The following is a 27,212-nucleotide window of genomic DNA, read 5'->3' as shown; positions in this document are numbered from 1 at the left end:
AGAAGTAAGATAAAAGCAGAATTTCCTATACACTGAATTCGGGATTAAATCAATAGCAAGAAATGGAAACATGTGAGCCACAAAAATTTATCTCAATCAATATGAGACAGAAAAATGAGAAACATTATTTTTACATTTTTGCTGGATGCAACAAAGAGCTGAATATAGCATATTTTGGCATCCCCCACTCCCATTTGTTAGAAATTTTGAAATAAAGGGTCTTTCAATTAGGACGGGTACATGTTGGCGGCTACGCTGTTTTAATGACGTCTGTCTTATCTGCTGTTTATTATTCAGTCACTGATGCCAAATCACCACATCTGTTCTTGGGCCGGATGTGTACCGTGGGCCGTAGGTTGGAGATCTCGTTCGTTTTGGACAATGATCGAACGATCCCCCTCCCCCCAAGGTAATTTTTCGTTTCTCATTAAGAGTAGATAAGACAGTAGCTGCCCCATGTGTACTGTCTCTTTAAATTCTGTTATTCTGCCTACTTTACACAAATGCCGACTTGAGCAAAATCGTACTTTATGCCGAGTGATATACTTCAGGACTGCGGAGTCAGGCTGATTTTGGAATAAAGGAGTCGGAGTCGAAGGCTCCGCACCCCTGGTATATCTTACGTTCATTTTATAACTCGGCATTTTTTTTTGTTCCAAAGTTGATTACAGAATAAAATATACCATTCATACACTTTTGCTGACTGATCTGTTGAAAATACCAACTGCCGAAAAAGGGGGGGGGGGTCACACCCCTCGCGCCACATCTCGCCTTCTGTCAGCGCCTTCAAGATTTCAATTTTCAACAAATTCAGTGAAGAGGTCCCTAACCACCCCTTATCACTTAATTTCTCAGCTAACCTACAATTGCGTTTTTTAATGTCAAAGATCTTGCAGGTGAGAATTCCCGAACTCCCCAAAGATAGCTTAAAATTGTCTTCAGCTTTGAAAAAATACTCAAAAGGGAACATCCTCAAAGTCCCCGAGCTTCTATCATTACCAAATTACCAAACATGTCTTGAGTAAGACTTCAGTGATGAAATATTTCGGGAGAAATCCCTGGAGTGTGGAGTCCCCGAGTCTCCTACGTCACCGAAAATAGCCTAAAATTTCAATTTAGAACTTTAGCTTCAACAAGATTCCCAGGGGAGCCCAAATCCCCTGCTCCCTATATTTATACCAAAATTTACAATCTTTTACTTCAACTTTCAAAATTTTTTCTAGGCAGCCCAGCACACGTACCTCCTTCTCCTAATATCCCGACGGATTGACCAAAAAAAGTGTTTTTACAACTTAAATTTCGAAAATTTTCCGTGGGACTTCCATCGATCTCCCCTTTATTTCCGTCCTTTCTCTCTTACGTAACTAGAGACTTTTTAAAATTTACGTTAAAGATCTTGTAACTTTTAGTGTCAATCTTGCTTCAAAGTAAAAAATAACACGTAAAGAATTTCTCAGCATGAAACTGATCAGGTGCGGATCCAGAAATATTTGTAAGGGAGGGGGGGGGTCAAGTTTCAATAGCCGGTGTTATATCTCCTACGTAAAAAAGCTTCTTTTAAGCAGGGGTGCCCATCCTCCCCCCCCCCAATGAGAAGAAAACCCATTCACATACCCCCTCCCTACAATTTTTCAATGGTTAAGCTCATTAGAGATGATTGTGCTTTTCAAAATGAACAATAAAACTGAAAATAGCTGTAGCCCATTTAAACGAACCCTGTTAATTTCTTTGAACTGTGACGCGCTGAGAAGAAATAAATCCTTACAGAACGAAGCAAAAAAACAGGTTAACATTGATTCCATGTACTATTTTTTCGAATCTAAAAATTTGAATATTGGTAATAATTATAATAAAATTCTTGTCACAGGGGGGTCAGCTGACCCTTTGACCCTCCCCTGAAACTGATCCTAGATTTTATGAGTTCTCCCTCATTCCACGTTTAAAAATAATTAAAAGTTTATAAAGAAGAATTGAAGGAAGATGTATGGGGTGACCGATCATTTTCGCTGCTCGGCTACGAGACAGAGCACTCCCTCCCCCCCAAAATCACCTCCCCTAAAAATTTGTTTACAAAATTATTTAATTAAGGAGCTCTTCTTAAGAACTTCGAACGCTCTTACTGATTACTGAAGTTCATGCACCCATTTCTTTTCAGTTTTTTTCAACAACATTGGCAATTTAATTCGCAACTCCAGAGCTCGAATACGCTACCTTGCGGTGGTTAATAATACTAAAGAAAAAGGTAAAACATTCCATTCCACGTGTTTTCTTTGCGGGTAAATTACAGGCTTCAGACAGTTTATGGTGTAATGTAATTGAGAAAAGAAAGCTTACCACAAACACGATGAAAAATTACTGCCATTCACGAAGCGTAGATGCAAGTTATAAGTTACGGCATTTGTTTGTTTTACCTTTTCCATCCGCCATTAGACAGTAGCTGAAGCGCCCCCTAGTTTATTGGAGTTGCGAATAAGCGTAGGAAGTCATGTGGTTTCCACATAAAAATTTAAAAGTTATTTTTCTCATAATACTCGTATTTTTACTAGAAGAAGAATCGTAATTTATGGGTTTAAAAATTTAAATCTTATTTCCAAATTATTTCTATAGCACGCAATTTGATTGTTAAAAAAATGAGTGTATGACTTTTCTTGTCAAATTTAAGAGTCATTTCTTTGTTAGGGTTCACCTGTTTATTTGTATTCATTTAAAATAAGCTCCGACTTTTCTCTCTCTTCAAGAAGAAGGGCATTATGTAAACAAAAAGTACTACAACTTCTAGATGCAGAAGCTGATTTGTGCCATTTTGCAATTTGCACTATGTCGGATTCCAGTGTAAAGTCTTCATCTCAAAAAACAAATAGTTCAGGTGGAAACGAAACAAATTCAGCTTTTGCGGATGCGGTACAGAGAGCTCGCCAGGTAAAATTAATAAATCTATTAAATTTTGTGTCCAAAATGTACTTTATATTTTGTAACAGGTGGTTTTTTTTAGTCAATATGTATGCTCAAGTACACATCCTTTGTTCTGCAATAAGTGCAGTTTTTTTTTCTTTTTTTTTTGTTTCCGTATCTTTTGAATAGTTTAATACTGGCGAAAAGTGGGATTTCATCACGTTTTATGTTATTTAATTGATATGTTTCTGGTAAGAAAGTTATTTAAATTAATTTATTTATAACGCTGCCCAAAATGGCGTGTTAAGTTAATCATTTTAATTTCTTGCTAAATATGCTTTATATTTTGTATTCCGGACTAAAATATATATTAAAGTATGTATCTGACTCAAATATTGTTCCATAACTCAGAAAGTTAACTTCATTCATCTGATTTCCTTTCAATGTAAACAATAATTAAACGGTAACGAATAATTAGTATGTACTTGCATCATTAGCGTATGACGCATACGCAGATAAGAAGTAAAATTTCCTGTCCGAAATTACAGTTCACTGCAATTTTACTGTTTTTTTGTCGCATTTCATGCTTAGGCATGAGTATTTTTACAGCGCTTAGGGAAACTACTTATACACAACGTAGTGAATTGTGATCTTGGTGGTTTCAAGTTTCTAAGTAAACTCTATTTTATCTTATACTCCTTTCAAGATCTTTTTACAGTTATTTTTAATGTTATATAATTTCTTAAGTTATTTTCTACGAGTCTCGAGTTTCATGACGTTTGTTATGTCCAGAGGACTAATTTCAGTGAGCAAAAACTTCTGAAACATACCCAGCAGTATTATTTCATAAAGTAGTGTACAACAATAGTGGGCAGCATTAGATATGTTAAAGGCTAGGCCTGTCATTTAAGCAGTCAATTGCCCCTCTCCACATGGTTTTGGATTAATATTTTGTGGTGGGGGGTTTTTGCTGTTTTTAAGTGGAATTACTATTGAGTATTCAACTTTTGCCCCTCTTCCCCTAGTGAAAATTTCACATGACTGCTCATAAGTTAATGATAGAAAAATTGTTTTCGTTCAATTCTTGTCCTCGAATGTTATCAGTTTTCAAGCTTACCCATTCACTTCGGAATTGTTTCCATTGTAATGCAGTAACCTAGTGTTTTCTATGAAAATGTCTTCCGAATCCATTTCCTTTTTTTTTTTGTAAGTTCTGTAGATAGTAGCTTATTCTTGTTAATTTAAAAATCCCCTGTTAAGTATGACGGGTGAAAATTGCTTCTACATTTGAACTAAGTAATTGCCTGTTTGGTTAACTTCAGTGGGTTAACCCTCAACTCCTGTAGATAGCGATCATTGTTGACCACTTTTTTGTTTCTTCATTCTCTTGCAGTTACAGTCTTACCAGTAAAATAGTTAAGTTACCAGATCCAGTTCACCCTTGTCAGAACAAAGCATTTTCCTGCATATCGAACATTAGCAAAAATATCAACAATGAAAAAATGCTATGACGCAAGATTCGTTAATTATATCAGAGCATTGACTCGAGCAGTGAATTTGCTATTATGCATAGGGAGGTGGGGCCCATTGGTCTGCCTCAATATTGGTCAAAAATTGCCAGAATCATCCTTACTTAATGAATAGACCCTAACCGCATATTCATATGATAATTTTTTGCATTTTTAGTAATTATCTTCAATAGTTGACCTTATAGCTAATGTATTGGGCCTTTCCACAGAAAACAATAATTGGAACTGATGTGATATACCCCACCCTTGGCGACTTTTTCCTGTTGGCGCCAAGAAAGCGTCGCCAAGAAAACGATGTATGACGACATATGTCATACATCATTCTTAGCGATGCTTTTTTAGCGCCAACAGGAAAAAATCAGATAAAAAAACATGATCAAAGCACTTCAGAACACAATATATATAAAAACAACATAAAAGCACAACAAAAAACATCACGAATATATGCTTCAAAAATGTACAGGGCCGGGGTTTTTTGTAAACATATTAAAATACAATGAAATAAATTATTGTATTAATTACAAGTAGAAATTAATGCATTAATTTTTTTTTTCATCATTTCTCCGGGATACGAGCCCTCGGTCTCATAGTACTTTCGTAATGAGACCTCGGCTTGCCGGCCCTGCCTCGGTCTCATTACGAAAGTACTGTGAGACCTCTGGCTCACCAGGACCTCGCTCCGCTCGGTCCGTTATCCCTCCGACTGTTAATATACATTACAGTAGGAGTATGGTTACAGTTATGTATATTTTCATGGAGACACCCAAGGGTGGCTCCTTCTGTTCAGTGTACAATAATGACACAGTTTTAAGTGTGAAATATGTACCATTATTGTGCAGATTTATTAATAAAATTCAGCATTTTTAAGAGTACAACCGAAAGAACTTTCAATTGTTAACATAAAATTCAGTGCCTAAAGGAGGCACGTTAATAGAATGTCTAAATAATTCGTGGCATCGATAAGAATCAACTTTTAGAACAAAATAACCGTACTATTTCTGTAAAATTAATTTACATACAGTAAAAATAAAGTTAAAAACTACAAGAACCCCTCAAGGATTTGTAAAAACAAAGAATTTTGGAAGTGAGAGGTTTTTTTTGAATTCTAAAATAAAGAACTTACCTTTTTATATGGTATAAATATTCACACTCAGTCTAAAACAATACATCATATGACAATGGCACGTTACAGATACACACCACGTTGGAGGTAACTTTTAATTAACCTTCAAGTTTGAAGAAACTGGCATTTTCTAATGTTTTTACTTCAAAACACAACTACTGAATTTAAACTAACACAAAATAAGCATTCCTGTAAGGTATATTGCACGAAACGAAACAACACCACGTATATCTCCTGCGTGAAACCCAAACAACCCAAGTAAACAAGTTTGAACAGATCTGTAAGATTGCCTTCGGGTTGCTAAACACAGGTTAGTTTGGCCAGGGATGCCATGCATAAAAAATTATCGCCTCATTGGCGAGAAAAATATTTTAATTTTGTGCAAAAAAAATCGAATGTCGCCAAATGGGGGGGGGGGGGGGGTATATCACATCTGTACCCGATAATTTTGTCCTGCACGTGACGTTTCATACATGTCATAAAAAATAATTATTTAAAAAGCTGATGAACAAAATTTTGTTGTTGAAGAAATCACAATTGCATGTGACTTCTTAAGCAAAAACTTTCTTCAAAGATTATTTCTTTTTTTACGAAATATAGGAACCGTCACCTGCGGGACAAAATGACCATTTTCAATGGAATGGGCATATAAATATTATTTTTCAATGGTTTAAATAATTATTTCTAAACTAATGAGATATGTTTCCTTTATGTTGGAACCATAGCTTTCAAAATCTACAATTTGTTTTGTCATTGCTGTATTAATAGAGTAAAAATATTAGCTTATTCATAAGAAAGTTACCAGAGGTTGACTTTGGATGTTCCACACATGATGCATGTGTGTTAAAAAATGTTTACCCCTGTTTCATTAAAATATTAAGAGATATGATGAAATGTTAATGAAATTTAAGTGTACTTTTGTCCTGCATGTGACAGTGGAATGGCCCATTGCCAAAACTTATCTAGAAGAAAGTGAACATTCTGAACTTTTTTATAGCTTGCCGCGAAAATCCATTCTACAGGAAGTGACAGCAACAGTGTAACAAGTGGTACCAAAAGGCCTTTAGAAGACAGCATGAATGGTTTAAACGGTACATAAATTTCTTCTTTTTTTAGTCACAAATTTGTCAAACTTCGAACAGTTTTCGATTTAACCCAGATTTTTCTTTTTTTTCCAGACGGCACTCCAGATATAAAGAAAATGGCCTCAGGTGATTGTAAGTTTGGTCAAATAATGCATGCAGTTAGGCACTAAAATAAACTTTTTTTTTGTGTCCTGTAAAAAGGAGACTCATCCACTGTTAAGCATTTGTGCATGAAAATTACCTCTTGATTGTTGAGCTCAGTTTAAGTTGACTTCTTAGGTTAGGCGGGGTTTGAATTTAAATAGAGCGTGGGGTTGCACGAAACGCGTATAAAATCGGTAAATCCTGCACAATCCAAAGGTCCGTGCGGAATCCCCCACCCCCTGTAAATTCTTAAACTTAATAACAAACCCCAGATAGGGAAAGCGGAGAAGAGAAAAGAGTTTCCTCCCCTGCCGCCCCCATCAGCACATCCAAATTTCCCTGGCTGATCAAACTTAGAGAGAAACCTTACTGGAAATGCCACTTCATCTATTCTTTCATACAAATAAAATACATAGGTTACAAGGTACTTTAAAGCGCTCGGTTTGTTTTGAAATGTATCAAATCCTTTTCGCCATTTTGTCTTTGTGAGTTTCAACGTTGTATTTTAAAAATTTCACACTCCATCTCTCCTTTTTCATTTCGGAAAGATGTGTAAATTTTTAATAAAGCATCTGTCAATTCAAAGCAGGTCAAGTAACATTGACGAATTCTGATTCGCCGGCATCAACCAATTCCCATGCGAAATGCGATCCGAAAGCTGCTGGAAACGACAGTCCATTTTCAATAGGTATAGGCAATTTACTTCGATTGTCAGGCAACTTTTTAATCATCAAAAAATCTTTCCAGTAGAAAAATAATTCTAATGGGGACCAAACCCCATTCAAATAATGAGATCCAGAAGATGGTCTATTTAAAAAAATAATTGAGTGTATGTGTATGTTGCTTAGCTGTAAAATATTTTATTAAAAATAAAATAATAAAATAAAATCGCAGAATTGGAATAATTATTTAAAATTGGGGTTGATCTTATGCTAAAAAAATTATAATTTAAAAAATAAATCAAAAAATAAAATATAAATGAATTGTTAAGAAAGTAAAGAGAGACATTCCCCCTATAAATTGAACCCTATTGGAAACCCTGTTACGTAAACCAGATCCCAATACAGGCAGATTTTACTATTGCATTACATTGCTGATTATCTGCAGAATTAGGTGGCACAGGTGCTGTGGATAACGAAAATTGTAGATAGCCCGAAAAAAGATTTAGTACAAGGTTTAAAAATTATGTTAGCATATGCATTTGCTTTAAAAGATCAATAACACTCACCTACCTTATAGATTAACTACAACAGGTCAAACTAGGTTACACAAAAAAGATTAGGAGAACTTTTTTAAGAAGAAAGGAATATAGAAAATCTAAAAACACATTTTGCACTAAAAAGTTAGTGTGTGCACTTATCTCTAGTTTCAGTTAATTATTGCAGGGTTTTTTTTTGACAAAGACAGATGAAAAACCTCCTGCAGATTATCTGGAGTTCACTGTATCCTACAGTACCTTTACAAAAATGATACAATGCTTACATTCGACGAGCACGACCGGTAGCGACCGGTTGGTTAATCACCTGACAATAATGACATCAGCGGTTACTAACTGGTTGTTCACAAACCAATGCTTCATAGAATGTTTTCGGTTGATCGCCGATTACTTGCGCAGACATGACGCAGACGAATAACACGCAGGTGAAAAATACATAATTGGTCAAAAATATCACTTGGTTCCATCAACCAGCTAGAGTTGCGGTTGACCGTTTGATCAACCGGTGAGGTTCATAAAGCGACATCGGAAGAAACCAGTTAACCGGTAGCTCTCAAGAATGCTGCGGTTAGCAACCGGTTACTCACCGGTCGACGGGTGAGGTTCGTCGAATGCAAACAATGAAATTTTGAGGTATCCTAAGCCAAAATTTTTTGGAGGGTCAGAATTCTAATTTATTAAAAATCTAAATTATGTGCTGAATAATTTTGAGGTGCATACATACTTAAAATCTAGTAAAAAAATGCATTAAGCATCATCAAAAAGTTAATATTAGTTGCAATACTGCTTTAAAATTTTCTGCCTCAAACAATTTGGGGAATAAAAAATTGCTTGTCTTGACCTATCAAGGCGACTCTCATAAAATCAGAGCATTGGACATAATTTTTGAGATTGTCATTTTCACAAAAGTCAATTTTTAAAGCGGGTACTTAAATCTTATTATGTTTAGTAAAAAAATTTTCTCATGTGGTAAAGAATTTGGAACTCATTTATAATAACAGTGTATTAGGTTTATTAACTTTCTTCCGGATTGCATCTTTTCTACTGGTGTTTAATACTAGGTTTAGCACCACTGCAGTAGATTAAGGTAATGAATACTAAATGTAAACCTGCGTATGTTATTTATCCATTTATACTATAAAGTTAGAAATAAACTATTAATTTATTGATAAATAATTTTTAATGAATAAGAAATAAACATTGCTGGAAATTAACTTCTCATATTAATATATTCATACTTATATTGACTTTATTTGTTGCTTGATTTTTCTCTGTTATTAACCAATCAGAAATATTATATTCTTGCTTCATTTTTCAGGTTTTGGTCAAGGTATGCAACAAAGGTCAGTATTTTCTTGATCATTGTTTCTGTTGAGAAATTTGTTGAGTGTTCATTGTCACTTACCCTTCTTTTCATCTAGAAATGGAGCTGGAAGTGACTTTGTTGTAGAAGAATATCATGTTCCCGATAAAATGGTTGGCTTGAGTAAGTAATTTAATCATCTATGGACATTTTTTTAATTCTGTCAATTTCTTAACCAACAGCCTAAATTTCTTAGAATATTCAGTAACATATACTCTTAGCATTTTAATGAAATTGAAAAAAATTGAACAAATTCGGAAAATTTAAAAATATTTTAAGCCTTTTAGACTAGTGTTCCCGCTAGGCCGTTTTTGAAGGGCGCTGCGCCCTGCCCTTTTCCACATCAGCAGAATGCGCCCTGCCCTTCTTTTAGATAGCAAAATGCGCCCCGCCCTTTAAAAAAGAAGGAAATTGCACCCTGTGTTTTTCAAAAGATGCCTCAAGCATCCTTTGGACTCTTGCGATATCGGGGAAATTTTACTAGTCCAGCGATCGTCCGCAAAAACGCCCATTTCTTATCATTATTCCCAGAATTTCACCTTGAAAACAGCCCCATAAATAAAAGGGGAAGCTAACACCTAGGCAAAGAAGGGTAGGGAATGATATTCTAGGAATTCTAACAGGCTTATCTGTAGGAAACAAAAGCATGTTATTCCTACTAAAGATTGGTTGTGGAAAGGAGTATGGTTCACTGGGAAGGGAGAGATCATTGTTTCATTCTTCCCCATCCTTGATCTTCTGAGAATCAACCAAGAGAGATGGACGTAACTAGGTCATTTTCGAACAGGGGCAAGACCTCGTTTTGGTGCCCCCCTTCCCCCATAAAAAATATTTTAAAATTTTTATTTCAAAAATATAAATTTCAATTAGGCAGTGATAAAGGAGACCGCATACGTTGATAAGCCTATAAATACAATTTTTACGTAATTATAAGTTTTATGCAGTTTTATCACTGTATTGCATTTTTTTTTTAAATTTCGATAGGGAGTAAAATTCATGAAATATTTTATTTATTTTACGTACGAAGTTTTTCCCTAGGAAAAATATTTTGTATTTCCACACAAGAGAATAATTAACAACTTGTTGTATAATTTTTATTTTACCAGGTAGCTCTGCCCCCTGCTGGTTGACGCTTACCAACCCCCAAAGATTGCTTCGCAACCTTATTTGATTCGTGAAGATTTAAATTGTCTGTCAGAAAGAATCAGATTAAAAAACACGTTACGAATTCCGTTTCGAACAAAGTGAAAATTCCCTCTCCCTCCCATAGAAAATAGAATTTAAGTGAAGAGCTCATTTTTAGAACACAATGCCACTCCTACCTGAAAATATAAAAATAATTTGATAGAAATAAATATGCATAACCGAGATAAAATACTTTTTTAAAAAAAAATCACTTTGGAGAGCATTTTTACGCGTTCAAAACTAACTTCCACCAACTTGCACAGTTATAGGTGCTCCGAGCATTGCAAAACGGCAATTTTATACGTTTGAAAAACTCCGTTTGAATTCGTGGACTCTAGTAATATACAGTCGATGCTCGATATAACGATCATCTCCGTCCCAGAGAAAAAGGTCTTTATAACAAGTGGTCGTTATAAGAGGTATAATTTTAAAAAATATACACAGTCGTCATGCATGCCCTGTTCCAAAACAAAATGGTACTTTTTCAAACATTCCAGTTAAATGCTCAAATTATTTTTTTAATAGGAATTTTTAGAAAAATCGTGTGCAAAATACTATGACAGAATATTAAACAAATTTTAAAGTAGAAGATATAGGGAGGAAAACGGGGGTCGAAGTAGTCCTATATATCCTATATTTTAAAAAAAAGCATCAAAATCGTCCTATATTTTTCAAAAATGTCCTATATTTCCTATATTCTCGTTTTATACCATATATATCATTTAAAAAGAATGGTAAATAAACTTTCTGACATCGGATTTTTCGCTGAAAGTACATGCCCAATCGAATATCAAATTAAAAAACTCAACTGCTCTGCAACAGGCATCTTCTCTCATTAGCTACAGCAATGTGACGTCACTCTATAGTGGGTGGAGTTTCGAGAACTAATGCTGAAGTTGGTTTTAGAATTTTGCATTGGGGGGGGGGGGGGGCAACAGCCGTTTGTTTTGTTTTCCATCATGGTTTTCGTTGGTATATTTTTGGGTTCAGTGCATTTTCTGATCGGAATGTTCTAATTTTCTTTTTGAAATCTTTTCTTTTTGTGGAATTTTGGGATCGTGGAATAATTAGTTCCTTATGATGTTAAAACGTAGTTTGTTGTAATAAGTGGAATTATAATGGCGAAATCGCATTGCTTAACAACATTACGTGTGGAGTTGGTGAATCAGGAGGACATTAAGTCTACAAATTTTGGTGCATGGTGCACTAAAGGATTTTATCGCTTTTTGTCATTTTTGCAACTTTTCAGTGCCCATAAGCAATAGTGGATTTTCACAATTAAGGCAGCATGCTAAAACATTCAAGCATAAAGAAAACTCTGAAAAACGTCAGAAGGATCCTTCTCAAGCTCTGTTTGTTCCTAATACAAGTGGTAAAGGGTTCAGTTTAGATATAAAATCTAAGAGCAGTGGAATTAGTACTTGGGTCATGAGTGAGGAAAAAAAATAAATTATCTTTCTTCAAATTTTGTTTAGTTATTTAGTCTATACCCGTCTAGCAGTGCTAAGTGAATTAAAGGTGGGATATCTGCTATGGTCTGGGTAGGGGTATCGTTCATTCAAATTAAAGTAGACAGTTTGGCTAGCAATGGAGTTATTATTATGGGTTGCAAGTTTATCATAAAATTTAATGGCTGATTTTTTGATATATTTTGTGATGGGGTCGATTTTAAGGTCCTTATGGATGGTTTGGTTTTTGATATACCATGGGGCTCTGAGTGCTCTTCTGAGGGTGGTGTTTTGGATTCCCTGAAGCTTTTTGATATGGGTTTTGGCTGCGAAACCCCAGATTTCGCAACCATACATAAAAATGGGTCTAATTAGTTGTGTGTAAACAAGTTTCTTATTCCTGATATTTAAATTGCTGTGTTTGTTTAGAAGAGGGTAAAGTAGCTGGAGCCTGGCTTTAGTGCTGCCGATGACTTTTTTAATGTGGGAGTTGAAACGGGAGTCCTCTGTCGAGGGTAATTCCTAGATAATTAATTGTGGGAGAGTAAGGGATTTCGGTGTTATGAATTTTGACTTTGGGGGGGCGTTTGTTGTTCTTTTTTCCTTTCGAGAAAATAATTGCTTTGGTCTTTTTGGCATTGATTTGTATGCGCCATTTCTTGAACCAGAGGAGCAGGTTTTTGATATGTTTTTGTAGTCTGAATTGGGCGTATATATTGCTGTGGTCTTTGGAGAGGAGACAGGTGTCGTCAGCGAATTGGGCTGTGATGATTTGTGGGTGGGTGGGAATGTCTGCAGTGTATATGTTGTATAGTGTTGGTGAGAGTGTACTGCCCTGGGGGGGTACCAGCAATAATGTTGCGTGTGGAGGAGGAAGTTTGATTAATTTTAACATCGAAAGTTCTGTTTTTGAGAAAGGAGGAGATAAAGGCAATGATGTAAGGGGGAAAGTTAAGTTTAATTAATTTGTAAATTAGGCCTTTATGCCAAACTCTGTCGAAGGCTTTTTCAATGTCTAGGAATAAGGCTATTGTATTTTGTTGATTGTTGTATCCGCTAATGATGAAGTTGGCGGTTCTTAGGAGTTGGTGTTGTGTAGCGTGTTGTTCTCTGAAGCCGTGTTGGTGGTCGGGGATGCAGGAGGAGTCGTGAATGAAATTTTTGATGCGTGAGAGAACTGTTTTTTCTAGAATTTTGGAGAGATGACATAAAAGGGAAATGGGGCGGTAGTTTTGCGGGAAGGTTGGGTTGGAGTTGGGTTTGGGAATAGCCACTATGTTGGCGTGTTTCCAAGGGGTGGGAAAATGGCCAAGTTGGATTGATTTATTGATAATTTTAGTTAGGCAGGTGATGGTGTTGATGGGGAAGTGTTTGATTACATTATTAGTGATTTTATCATAGCCAGGGGTTTTTTTGTTGGGGAGTTTTTTGATGATGTTCATGACTTCGTTAGGGGTGACTATGGGGGGGCTGATATTGGTGGTGGGAAGATTGTTGATATAAGATCGAATTTCTCTATTAACCATATTAATTGTAGGTTCGTGGTAGGCTTTGATGTTGTGGGTGAAGTGTTTTTCAAAGGTGTCAGCAATAGTATTAGCTTTTTCAGAATCAGAATAACTTAAACCACTTTCCCCATGGAGGGGGGGGAGAATTGGTTTTTTATTACAGAGTGACTTGGTCAATTGGTAAAGTGAATTGTCATCGGTGTTAAGGCTGGCTAAAAGGTTGTTCCAGTTATCATTATTGAAATCAAGGATTAATTTGTGTATCGTGTTTTGTAGTTTGTAGGCTTCACGTTTATGGGGGGGGTAACCGTAGGTTCGGAAATCTTTGAGAAGTTTATTTTTGATTTTGATGAGTCTTATGATATGTCTAGGGAGGGTATAGGGGGGGGTTTTGATGTCTTTGGTGAAACTAGAATCATTAAGAGCGGTTTGGATGGTGGTAGTGAGTTTTTTAACAGTGTTGTCAAGTGAGTGTTGGTTAGTGATGAGGGGGTTGCCAGGGACATTTTTGTGGAGTAGGTAGGTAAATTTATCCCAGTTGAATGGAGGTGATTTTGGAATAAAATTTATTTTGGTCGGGGAGGGTGCCAAAGTTGAGGAGGACGGGGATATGGTCAGATGAGAGTTCGGTGATTGCCTCAATGTTGTGGCTCCAATTGATGTTTTTGGTGAGTGCAATATCGAGGACGGTGGGCGCGGTATTGCCGCTGAAGTGGGTGGGGGTGCTGGGGGTGATGATTTTCATACCCTCGTCAACCGAGAATTCCACAATTTGCTTGCCTCTGGGGTTTTCCCTGCCGAAATTCCAGTTATTGTGCTTAGCGTTAAAGTCACCAAAGAGGATGCTTTTAACGTTTCTGCTGGTGATAGATTTAAGTTCTGAAACATCAAGGGAGTTGGTGGGGGGGATGTAGATCGAAGCAATGGTAATGGGAATGTTGTTTATGATAATTTCGATGGAGGTATTTTCAAGTGTATTAAGATCAAATTGCAGAAGGGTGAAGGGGAGGCCCCGACGAATATAGATCGAGGTGCCCCCCCCCCCTGCGGCCGATACGATCATTTCGGACGCAGGTGTAATTTTGAATGCGGGAACGTTGGGTGGGTTGGAGGTGAGTTTCTTGGACCAAACAAAGGTCGGGGGTGTGAGTGCCCAAAAAGTGGGAGAGTTCAAGACGCTTGGCGGGGCTGAGGCCGTTAGCGTTCCAGGAAATGATAGAAAGGGAAAAGTTAGACATTATGGTTTCTATTGGAGAGTAGTTGGATAATGGTCTGGAATTGGTTGACGAGAGTGATGAGGATAGGGTCAGTTTGATTGTTGGCCAGATTGTTGAGGGGTGCAGTGATGGGAGAGGGATTTGGTGTTTGTGAGTTTTGGGGAGGGGGGTTTTGTGTAGGAGTTATGTGGGGGGGGCGAGAAAACCATGGATTGTGAGTTGGGGGGTTGAAGGTTCTACGTTGAGTATTATTTGGGGTTTGTATAAATGGGTTGGTGGAGGGGTTGATTCGGGGACGTTTCGGACAACCCGAAAAGTTGGACGTATGAGCACCGCCACATAAGCAACACCTGGCGGGGGTGGTAAGGGGTTTTTGACATTCGTGGGTGAGGTGCTGGCCGGAACATTTTAGGCATCTAGGGGGGTGTGAACAGAAGTTGGAATGATGAAAAAATCTTTGGCATTTGAAGCATTGGGGTAAATTTTTTCTCTTTAATGGTTCGATAGTAACATTGAGGTGCCCTAGAATTGGTGACATCCCAAATTTTAAGGTTTGCAGCAGTTTTCTTGCACTGAACTAGGAATAGAGGGATAGGGATTTGGTTTTTTCCTTCGCTTCATTTGGGTGATGTAGTCAGGATTGATGTTTTGTTTATTAAGCTCCTCAGAAATTGTGGCAGCTGAAGTGTCAAGGGGGAGACCTCTAATTACGGCTTTGATTAATTTTTCTTCTGGGAATGGGAAGGTGTGATTTTCTATGTTGTTTTCGTCAATGTAGTTTTTAATTGTTCTATATGCTTCAATTGTGGGGGGGATGATAGTAAGATTATTTTTACCTTTTAGTGTACCATCAATTTTTTGTGCTGTGATTTGACTAAGATGATTAAGGAATACAGGGGGGTCTTGTATATTGTTTATGACTATGGGGGGAGATTTTAACGGGGATGTTAGAATTATTAGGTGGTCCAATATTATTGGAGTTGTTGGTTTGTGGTTGGGTGGTGGGGTATGGGTTCACAGAATATCTATTTTTAATAGGGGGGAGTGGAGCACTAGGCTGGTATGCCTGAATAGGTGCAGCGGAGTGAGTGTTTTCTTCATTTTGATTCTGTGGGTAGTTTAGGAGATTTTGTAGAGCTTGGTCAGTTTCATTATCGATATACATTTGGGAGTTGTTCTGGAAGAGGTAATCGTTTGGGCTAGGGATTTGATCATTGATTTGGTTATTCTGAGCCAAAACATTCTGATTTTCTGACAACAAGTCAGTTTCAGAGTTGTTGATAGGACTGTGGTCAATCACATCATTGTTGCTATTGTCCCAGCGGAGGATTTTGCGACCATCATCGCCGTCGGAATTACTCCGCTGTCTTTTTTCCCTGACAAGGGGGGGTAGGCTTGAGGCTTCATGAGATGGGGGGGGAGCATTATTGGTTTGCCTTTCGGCTAACATATCATTGAATTGCTCCTGGAGCTTAAGATACTTTTCGTTCAGGATGGACATCTGTTTCTCCATTTCAGATTTGTGTTCGTTGATTTCTAGGTCAGCACATCTAAAGATAGCCCTTTCCTTTGTATGCATCAGCTCAACGTAGAACAATTTTTTGGTGTTCATTACATGTATGAAAGTTCTTAAATGAATCAGATTGAATTTGTTCTATCCTATGAATAATGCGTCTAACGGCAGCTGAGGTCTTAGCATTTTTGATATTTTTGTCGAATTTACGAATTTTCTTTTGTTGAGTTGGGGCAGTGAATCAGAGGGTGAAAGATGTAACTTGAAAGCATCACTTACCGCTTTGTCGTCGGCTTCAGAGTCAGGTGGGGAGTCAGAGTCAGGTCCGAGGTCGTCAGGTTTGGTATAAAAGCTGTTGGATTCCATCAGGAAAAGCTGTAGGTCAGCGGGCCGAAGGCGCTTACGGACAACTGCCGGCGCCCCGAGGGGGACGTCCGAAGTACCGGCGGTGAGCCACGAGCAGGTCGAAGAGGAAGCAGGAAGGTCGACGGGGGGAGCGGTCGAGAACCGGTCCCCTGCGCAAATAGACTATTCCTTCGCCGGAGAGGTATAGGAGAACCTGCTCCGACGGGTTTCCAAGGAGGAATGATGAAATGTCTCTGACGAAAATCTGAGCCGAGACCCAAAATTTTTTAATATTTATGACAGAGCTGCGGATTTCTGTTTCTCCAATCAGGAGTCGTATTATTGCTTCAGTGCCATTTCTGTTGTTTTGCTCTATTTAAATTTTTATCCTCAATCTTTTTTTTTTACCAATGGTGCTTTCAAAATTAATAGTTAAAAAAAAAAAATTCTAAAATTAAAAGTTTTTTACAGCTGTCTGTGTTTATCATTTCCACCAATAGCAGGGAGTCTTTGCTCAAGCGGGGGCGGGGCATATGCATCAGAGTTTTCGGAGCAGCCAGCTTTGACAAAAATATAAAAGTCGATAATTTTAGATCGCGGCATTTGGTTTCTCATACTGTAGAGTTGCAACATGTCTGGACGAGGTAAAGGAGGCAAAGGTTTGGGAAAAGGTGGCGCCAAGAGGCATCGTAAAGTTTTGAGAGATAACATCCAAGGTATCACTAAGCCTGCAATTAGGCGTCCTTGCTCGCCGTGGAGGTGTGAAACGTATCTCTGGTCTCATCTACGAAGAAACTCGTGGAGTTCTCAAAGTGTTCCTTGAGAATGTTATCCGTGATGCTGTCACATACACTGAGCACGCAAAGAGGAAAACTGTAGACTGCCATGGATGTCGTCTATGCTCTCAAGAGGCAAGGCCGAACCCTCTATGGTTTTGGAGGTTAATCCCCTTCTCCCACAGAAAAAAAAAAAAGGCCCTTTTCAGGGCCACACAAAACTAGTAAAAAAGAATGCTATTGCTCATTTTCGTTCACCCTTGAAATTACGGATAAATGTTGCAGACTCTTGGAAATTAGATATTAAATTTGGTGTAAAGAATATTATTACTGATATAGCTACTTTCATTTCTTTTTCCTTTGCTGTTTTTTTATTTATTTATTAATTAATTATCTTGTCCCTAATGCTCTATGACTTGTCTTATTTTGTTTGTATAAAGGCATTCTCTGACATTTTGTCTGTGTAACTGCATAGGAAATGTATTGAGGTTTCCCCCCCCCCCTGGTGCAAGATGAAATATGCATGCATGCGTATAAGTGAGTTAATGAACATTTACTTATTAACATACCTTATTTTGACTCTTCGTGTCCCCCCCCCCTCCCCTACTTTTTAATTCATATACTGCACACATAGTGTTACTTTTGTCAGGCCTCAGTTTTTAACATTTTTGCCAGTCCTAATACAGTAGTTCTTACAGAGCTGTCTTGTTTAAAAAAAAAACTTCAGTTGGAAATTCCCCCCCCCCCCATACACACGAGAAAAGTATGCAAGTTGCTTTTGCAGGGCAAATAAAGCTTAGTTCTGTCAGAACTTTTTTCTTCTGCTGTGTTCAAAATACACAAATCATCTATGACACAGGTCATTCTACTGCTCTTAAACTGCAAAGTGTATTAAAAGATTGGCTGTTTTCTGTTAACTGCACATTGAAGTCTACAAACTTCATAAATATGTATGGCAATGAAATGTAATATAGTACATACATACATACATACATACATACATACTGTACTACAGAATAAAAAGATATTCTCAATGTTAGCTATGTGAAGTAACATCTGTTATTTAATGTAAAATATTGTAAAAAAAAACTTACCTTTAGAAATAAAAAGCCATTGTGATTCTTCTTCTTATCCTCTACCCCCCCCCCCCCCAACCAGGTTACAGAAATTCATTGAAAGTGTGTCAGACACTTTCAAATAATGTGACATAGTTTCAGCAGTTTATATAGACTTTGATATATTTCCTATTGGGTCATCCCTAATAACCCACCCATTAATTCCCAAAACAATGATTGGTAAGTAAATGAAAAAAATTTCATTTGGAGGGCATTCAGTTAGAGAGGTATTTGCATCAGCAATATTGCTAACCATAGTATAGTATTTATGTAAATGCTTGTAAGAGTGCACCGCTCCCCCCCTCCCCCCCCCCCCAAAAAAAAAAAAATTCTGGACTGTCTTTCATTAATACTCTTAGTAAAGCAACTTCGGTTATCAAATATAGTCATGTATGTCTTTTGCCTTTGATAATTAAAGTGGTGTCATGCCAGATTCTGATTTTTTTTTTTTTTTAAATGCACATAAGCAATCTTTTCTACTGTATTTGATGGCTCTGAAAAGAGCCTTTTTTTTTTTTTTTTTGGAGGGAATCTTGTTCCCTAGTCAGTTCATTTTTTTGCCTTCTTGGGTGTAGCCTTTTTTGGGGTCTTCATTTTTTTCACTTTGGAGACTTGGGCTTTGTTGCCTTGGCTGCTTTCTTGGGACTCTTGGCTTTGGTAGCTTTTTTGACCGGTGTCTTTTTGGCAGCTGGTTTTTTCTTCTCTGCCTTTGGTTTGGGCTTTGAAGCTTTCTTTGCTGCGGCCTTGGGTTTTTTTGCAGCAGTTGCACCTTCTTTCTTGGGGTTTTTTTGTGGTTTTTCCGGGTTCTTTGCTTTTCTGGCCTGATGCGCTGAGTTTGAAGAGCCGGTGGCACCTTTTCCCTTGGTTTGCACCAGAGTTCCAGCTGCGACAGCACTCTTCAGGTATTTTTTGATAAATGGGGTCAGTCGGTCCATATCAACTTTGTGGTGAGCTCCAATGTGTTTCTTGATAGCTTGGAGAGAGGAACCTCACGCTCCTTGAGGATGGTGATAGCATCGACCACCATCTCGGAAACCTTGGGATGGGATGGCATGGTTTTTGGCTTTTTAGGGCCACTCTTTGCCTTCTTCTTAGGCGTAGCAGCAGGAGTTGCGGCAGAAACAGCAGCAGTTTCGTCGGACATGTTGATTCGAAAATCTAAACAAGCGAGAATGAAGCAAAGTTCAAAAAATGCGGCGAAATCATGAAAAAGAGCTCACCAACCGGAGAAGCGAGGCGCTGACGCGCCATAAAATCTGACCAATCAGGCGCTAGAGGGCGGTAACTTCGCGGCGCGAAAATTTTCATAGTGCGGGAGGTCCGTGAGATCTGATTCTTCATTCGATTTTTATATCTCACTCTCAGCAGACGCTTTTTTGTCGATTTCCGCTTAAGATCCGTGATGGCCAGGACTAAGCAAACTGCCAGGAAAAGTACCGGGGGTAAGGCCCCTAGGAAGCAGCTCGCCACCAAGGCTGCCCGAAAGAGTGCCCCAGCTACCGGCGGAGTGAAGAAACCTCACCGTTACAGGCCCGGCACAGTCGCTCTCCGAGAAATCCGTCGTTACCAGAAATCTACTGAGCTTTTGATCCGCAAATTGCCCTTCCAGCGGCTCGTAAGAGAAATCGCCCAGGATTTCAAGACCGATCTCCGCTTCCAAAGCTCAGCCGTAATGGCTCTGCAGGAAGCTAGCGAAGCCTATCTCGTCGGTTTGTTCGAAGACACCAACTTGTGCGCTATTCACGCCAAGAGAGTCACCATCATGCAAAGGATATTCAGCTCGCCCGCCGAATTCGTGGCGAACGAGCTTAATTCTTTTTCCTGGCATTTGGACGGAAAAAAAAAAAAAAGGCCCTTTTCAGGGCCACACAAATTTACATGGATGGGTCTGTTACGCATTTTGTTCTCTCCTCACAATAGCTCTGAGGGTAAGTGAAAGAAATAAATAGTGCCCCTATTAGAAAAAAAATCGAATATTTTTACGGAGTGATAGTAACGAAAGTCATAATGTCGGGTTCGTACAATATAAAAGGGATACGTTATGTCTGACTGTTTCAGCCTCGATCCATGTTCAATAAACTTATTTATTGTTAGTATTTTTTTTTTCTCCCCTTAAATTTCGTGCCTCTTAACGAGAGTAGTTTTACCTATGCAGTGGAAATGTTCGGGTATTGAATCGGCGAGGTGTCGGTACGCGAAATCGAAGGAAAGTTGGAATGAGAGGCCAGCTGCTAGCTACTACTACGGCTTGACTGAGAACCGCGGGGAAGGAACTAACGCCATGCCGATCTATTCAAAGTTGCTATCAAGCAGACGTTCTAGTAATTTTTGAATCAAAGTGAAATTTACTTTTTAATTAACGCTAAGTAATGCTGGATTAGTGTTTTTTCCTTTAATGTTGCGAACATTGTGTTACAGTTAGAGTACGATAAGGAGGTAAGTGAAAAAAAAAAACACGATTTCTGTTCTGATCATAAGTATGAATATTTTGTCTAGTTAACGTTAATCATCATTGTGGACGTTTCAAAAGCTGGAATATTGGAATAAATTTTAAATTCTAGGTAAAAAGCGTTTTCAGTTGTAAAAACCTTTGGTTGTTTAGTATTGAAGGAGTGTAATTAAAGTTTTACCGAAACTGTTATTGTCGAGACGCCATGTTTACTGTGCTTCGTCGAAATAAAATAAACTTTACACAATTATTCGAAATGATTCATTTGGCTCCAAAAAATAGCGCTGTAAATTAACAGGAAAGCTCCGTTTCATCGAAATGTACCGTTAGTATTTAGTAAAGTGTAGTAATGCAACCTGGATCACGAAACCAAAAGCATTTAATCTCGAGAGAAAACATGGATAACTTATGTGTAAATCGGGAGCCAAGTTTTAGAAAGCAATTGCAGCTATGCCATAATTTGGGTATATTTTTCCCGGTGTTAAAAAGAACTGGAAATTGGACTTATAAATTTTCGACCGTTTTCGGGTATATCGTTCGGCGTCTTAAAAATAACTGGTGATCGGACTCGGAAATATTTTGTTAGCTTTAGTGATAGTTTTGAGTGAACAAAAATCCTGTCAAAATAGAGTGCTACACTCAGTGTTTGTAATAAAATACTTAGCTATCTGTTTGCACAAGAATTTATATTCAAATTGAATTTTGTCATTTTTTTTTTAACTCTTTGAATTTGGAACCAAAAAACTTCAATTAACATCCCATAAAAAATCGATAGTTGAATTTTTTTAGTGCTAGAATAATATGTGCAAATGAGAAGCAAAGTGTTTTATACACACATTAATGTATTTAGTAATAACATTCCCATTCAAGTAAATTGTGTGGCCCTGAAAAGGGCCTTTTTTTTTTTTTTTCCTCCACCGTGTGCAGGGGATTTATGCTTTCTTTTCGGTCTTTTTGGGAGTAAGACAGCTTGGATGTTGGGGAGAACACCACCTTGAGCAATGGTGACTCCTGACAGAAGAGCTTGTTCAACTCTTCATCGTTTCTGATGGCGAGCTGGAGATTGTCTTGGGATAATTCTGGTCTTTTTGTTGTCCTTGCAGCATTACCTGCCACTCCAAAACCTCAGCAGCCAAGTATTCGAGCACAGCAGCTAAATACACTGGTGCACCAGCTCCGACTCTTTCGGCATAATTTCCCTTACGCAGCAGACGATGGATACGGCCGACTGGAATTGCAGACCTGCACGGCTGGATCGAGTCTTGCTCTTTCCCTTTACTTTGCCTCCTTTACCACGTCCAGACATAATGAAGTTCGAAAATGAATGAAACTTTCGAAATAATGTCGGCCAGCTATTCAGCCCTTTTATGAATTCTCGGATTTGGTTTTTTCTATCTTCGGCTTAGGGAGACATGTCGGATTGGCCAATGAGGTTTCCCCGCTTGAAATTCCTGTGAATGCTCGGGATCCAATAGCGTATCATCTTTTTTTTTTCTATTTGAAGTATCTCATTTATCATATTTTGAAAATTTTTTATAATATTTAGTGTAACTGTTATGCATTACATGTAAAGGAATTAATGACAACCTTGAAAATTAGAAAGAGAAATCACGCACAAGAGACTGGGGTTTTTACACCATATCAAATTTAATCCTCCTGTGTATGTATGCATGCTATGCCTGGGCTTAATTTCTATCAGATAGAACTGCTGTAGCCCTATTGTCCTCGTTCAAGTACTGAATTCCCCCAAAAATTTGGAGAAAAAAAAAATGAAGGAGCTCAACTGCTGTGATCTCGCATGCAAATTATTCCCCCTGGTGTTACGTGTCCATACATACATACATACATACATACATACATACATGTTGCATTTATACACACACACACACAAGCTTGGGGGGGGGGGGCAAACCTCAGTCAGGACACTATATATTTTGAGCCATACAGTGAATTCCTAGTATATTGTAGAAGATGTGACCTTAACACTCTTCAAATAATATCTTTCATTCTTCTGTCATGTTCTTTTTTTCCTCTTGTGACATGTTTGAAATCTTTATAGGTTCTTTTATCCTATACAAGGATTATGCGAGCAAATCTTCGCACAAGGTTTATCTTTGGTATGGAACAGATACAGAGAAGAACATCTAAGAGGGACTAGTATATTAAACATAGTTTCTCTTTCATGTCTCTCCTCTGTTAGTGTTTGGAGTTGAGCTCTTCTGCACCCTGAGTGAGCATGTAAGTTATTCTCAAAATTCAGTCATTAGTAATCATAAAGTAATATTACTGTCATTATTGTTATTACTTGTCACTCAATCTATTATCAATGTTATTATTTCTGTTTCTGACAATTATCAGTTATTCAATACATGTTCACCATTTTTTTTTTATCTCCATAATTTTCATGTCTTACATCCGCTAATTTTTTTACCTTGAAGTTAAACTTTTAGAACTCTGTGTGGATTGTTTTTTTTTTTTTTTTTTGCTCCCCCATAACTGAGTAATCATTTCTTATTTTGACCAAAAATGCAATTAGGCATTCTTTCGACATCTTTGTATGGCCCTGAAAAGGGCCTTTTTTTTTTTTTTTTCCATGGGGAAAATTTACTTGGAGCTGGTGTACTTGGTGACGGCTTTGGTTCCTTCAGAACTGCGTGTTTAGCCAATTCACCGGGCAAGAGGAGACGCCACAGCAGTTTGGATTTCTCGGCTGGTGATGGTGCTTCTCTTGTTGTAATGAGCCAGTCTTGAAGATTCAGCTGCAATTCTCTCGAAGATGTCATTGACAAAAGAATTCATGATGGACATAGCCTTGCTTGAGATTCCAGTGTCGGGGTGAACTTGTTTCAAGACTTTGTAGATGTAAATAGCGAAAGATTCCTTCCTGCGCTTCTTCCTCTTTTTCTTGTCACCAGTACGGACAGCTTTCTGGGCCTTGCCCGCCTTCTTCACGGCTTTTCCAGATGCTTGAGGTGGCATTTTCTCGAGATAGAAAAAAATTCTGAGCCGAGACCCAAAATTTTTAATATTTATGACAGAGCTGCGGATTTCTGTTTCTCCAATCAGGAGTCGTATTATTGCTTCAGTGCCATTTCTGTTGTTTTGCTCTAATTTAAATTTTTATCCTCAATCTTTTTTTTTTACCAATGGTGCTTTCAAAAATTAATAGTTAAAAAAAAAAAATTCTAAAATTAAAAGTTTTTTACAGCTGTCTGTGTTTATCATTTCCACCAATAGCAGGGAGTCTTGCTCATGCGGGGGCGGGGCATATGCATCAGAGTTTCGGAGCAAGCCAGCTTTGACAAAAATATAAAAGTCGATAATTTTAGATCGCGGCATTTGGTTTCTCATACTGTAGAGTTGCAAACATGTCTGGACGAGGTAAAGGAGGCAAAGGTTTGGAAAAGGTGGCGCCAAGAGGCATCGTAAAGTTTTGAGAGATAACATCCAAGGTATCACTAAGCCTGCAATTAGGCGTCTTGCTCGCCGTGGAGGTGTGAAACGTATCTCTGGTCTCATCTACGAAGAAACTCGTGGAGTTCTCAAAGTGTTCCTTGAGGAATGTTATCCGTGATGCTGTCACATACACTGAGCACAGCAAAGAGGAAAACTGTAACTGCCATGGATGTCGTCTATGCTCTCAAGAGGCAAGGCCGAACCCTCTATGGTTTTGGAGGGTTAATCCCCTTCTCCCACAGAAAAAAAAAAAAGGGCCCTTTTCAGGGCCACACAAAACTAGTAAAAAAGAATGCTATTGCTCATTTTCGTTCACCCTTGAAATTACGGATAAATGTTGCAGACTCTTGGAAATTAGATATTAAATTTGGTGTAAAGAATATTATTACTGATATAGCTACTTTCATTTCTTTTTCCTTTGCTGTTTTTTTTATTTATTTATTAATTAATTATCTTGTCCCTAATGCTCTATGACTTGTTTCTTATTTTGTTTGTATAAAGGCATTCTCTGACATTTTGTCTGTGTAACTGCATAGGAAATGTATTGAGGTTTCCCCCCCCCCCTGGTGCAAGATGAAATATGCATGCATGCGTATAAGTGAGTTAATGAACATTTACTTATTAATATACCTTATTTTGACTCTTCGTGTCCCCCCCCCTCCCCTACTTTTTAATTCATATACTGCACACATAGTGTTACTTTTGTCAGGCCTCAGTTTTTAACATTTTTGCCAGTCCTAATACAGTAGTTCTTACAGAGCTGTCTTGTTTAAAAAAAAAACTTCAGTTGGAAATTCCCCCCCCCCCCCATACACACGAGAAAAGTATGCAAGTTGCTTTTGCAGGGCAAATAAAGCTTAGTTCTGTCAGAACTTTTTTCTTCTGCTGTGTTCAAAATACACAAATCATCTATGACACAGGTCATTCTACTGCTCTTAAACTGCAAAGTGTATTAAAAGATTGGCTGTTTTCTGTTAACTGCACATTGAAGTCTACAAACTTCATAAATATGTATGGCAATGAAATGTAATATAGTACATACATACATACATACATACATACATACTGTACTACAGAATAAAAAGATATTCTCAATGTTAGCTATGTGAAGTAACATCTGTTATTTAATGTAAAATATTGTAAAAAAAAACTTACCTTTAGAAATAAAAAGCCATTGTGATTCTTCTTCTTATCCTCTACCCCCCCCCCCCCCAACCAGGTTACAGAAATTCATTGAAAGTGTGTCAGACACTTCAAATAATGTGACATAGGTTTCAGCAGTTATATAGACTTTGATATATTTCCTATTGGGTCATCCCTAATAACCCACCCATTAATTCCCAAAACAATGATTGGTAAGTAAATGAAAAAATTTCATTTGGAGTGGCATTCAGTTAGAGAGGTATTTGCATCAGCAATATTGCTAACCATAGTATAGTATTTTATGTAAATGCTTGTAAGAGTGCACCGCTCCCCCCTCCCCCCCCCCCAAAAAAAAAAAAATTCTGGACTGTCTTTCATTAATACTCTTAGTAAGCAACTTCGGTTATCAAATATAGTCATGTATGTCTTTTGCCTTTGATAATTAAAGTGGTGTCATGCCAGATTCTGATTTTTTTTTTTTTTTAAATGCACATAAGCAATCTTTTCTACTGTATTTGATGGCTCTGAAAAGAGCCTTTTTTTTTTTTTTTTGGAGGAATCTTGTTCCCTAGTCAGTTCATTTTTTGCCTTCTTGGGTGTAGGCCTTTTTTGGGGTCTTCATTTTTTTCACTTTTGGAGACTTGGGCTTTGTTGCCTTGGCTGCTTTCTTGGGACTCTTGGCTTTGTAGCTTTTTTGACCGGTGTCTTTTTGGCAGCTGGTTTTTCTTCTCTGCCTTTGGTTTGGGCTTTGAAGCTTTCTTTGCTGCGGCCTTGGGTTTTTTGCAGCAGTTGCACCTTCTTTCTTGGTTGTTTTGTGGTTTTTCCGGGTTCTTTGCTTTTCTGGCCTGATGCGCTGAGTTTGAAGGAGCCGGTGGCACCTTTTCCCTTGGTTTGCACCAGAGTTCCAGCTGCGACAGCACTCTTCAGGTATTTTTTGATAAATGGGGTCAGTCGGTCCATATCAACTTTGTGGTGAGCTCCAATGTGTTTCTTGATAGCTTGGAGAGAGGAACCTCCACGCTCCTTGAGGATGGTGATAGCATCGACCACCATCTCGGAAACCTTGGGATGGGATGGCATGGTTTTTGGCTTTTTAGGGGCCACTCTTTGCCTTCTTCTTAGGCGTAGCAGCAGGAGTTGCAGGCAAGAAACAGCAGCAGTTTCGTCGGACATGTTGATTCGAAATCTAAACAAGGCGAGAATGAAGCAAAGTTCAAAAAATGCGGCGAAATCATGAAAAAGAGCTCACCAACGGGAGAAGCGAGGCGCTGACGCGCCATAAAATCTGACCAATCAGGCGCTAGAGGGCGGTAACTTCGCGGCGCGAAAATTTTCATAGTGCGGAGGTCCGTGAGATCTGATTCTTCATTCGATTTTTATATCTCACTCTCAGCAGACGCTTTTTTGTCGATTTCCGCTTAAGATCCGTGATGGCCAGGACTAAGCAAACTGCCAGGAAAAGTACCGGGGGTAAGGCCCCTAGGAAGCAGCTCGCCACCGAAGGCTGGCCCGAAAGAGTGCCCCAGCTACCGGCGGAGTGAGAAAACCTCACCGTTTACAGGCCCGCACAGTCGCTCTCCGAGAAATCCGTCGTTACCAGAAATCTACTGAGACTTTTGATCCGCAATTGCCCTTCCAGCGGCTCGTAAGAGAAAATCGCCCAGGATTTCAAGACCGATCTCCGCTTCCAAAGCTCAGCCGTAAT

The 27,212-nt window shown here is 38.2% G+C and overlaps 2 protein-coding genes and 2 pseudogenes across 2 annotated transcripts; 2 read left to right on the top strand and 2 right to left on the bottom strand.

Annotated features, from left to right (window-relative positions):
* The first annotated feature begins 2,764 nt into the window (after positions 1-2,764).
* Positions 2,765-9,483, top strand: LOC129216613 (far upstream element-binding protein 1-like). The gene is made up of 5 exons (XM_054850830.1): positions 2,765-2,919; positions 6,542-6,635; positions 6,723-6,761; positions 9,308-9,332; positions 9,411-9,483. The coding sequence occupies exons 1-5, from the start codon at positions 2,818-2,820 to the stop codon at positions 9,481-9,483; spliced, it is 333 nt and encodes a 110-aa protein (XP_054706805.1). The 5' UTR covers positions 2,765-2,817.
* Positions 9,484-19,008: 9,525 nt separating this feature from the next.
* LOC129216612 (nucleolar protein dao-5-like) lies at positions 19,009-26,680 on the bottom strand. The gene is given in 6 exon segments (XM_054850829.1): positions 19,009-19,061; positions 19,064-19,450; positions 19,453-19,617; positions 21,942-22,195; positions 23,580-23,890; positions 26,303-26,680. Coding segments are annotated over 6 exon segments (1,548 nt in total).
* On the top strand, positions 19,819-20,271 carry LOC129216107 (histone H3-like; annotated as a pseudogene).
* Positions 23,513-23,887, bottom strand: LOC129216108 (histone H2B-like; annotated as a pseudogene).
* Positions 26,681-27,212: the final 532 nt, after the last annotated feature.

The sequence above is a fragment of the Uloborus diversus genome, chromosome 2 (genome assembly GCF_026930045.1).
Source record: "Uloborus diversus isolate 005 chromosome 2, Udiv.v.3.1, whole genome shotgun sequence".
In the NCBI taxonomy this organism is placed as follows: domain Eukaryota; kingdom Metazoa; phylum Arthropoda; class Arachnida; order Araneae; family Uloboridae; genus Uloborus; species Uloborus diversus.
The sequence above is the reverse complement of the archived record's forward strand: the minus strand, read 5'-3'. Positions and strand labels throughout refer to the sequence as shown.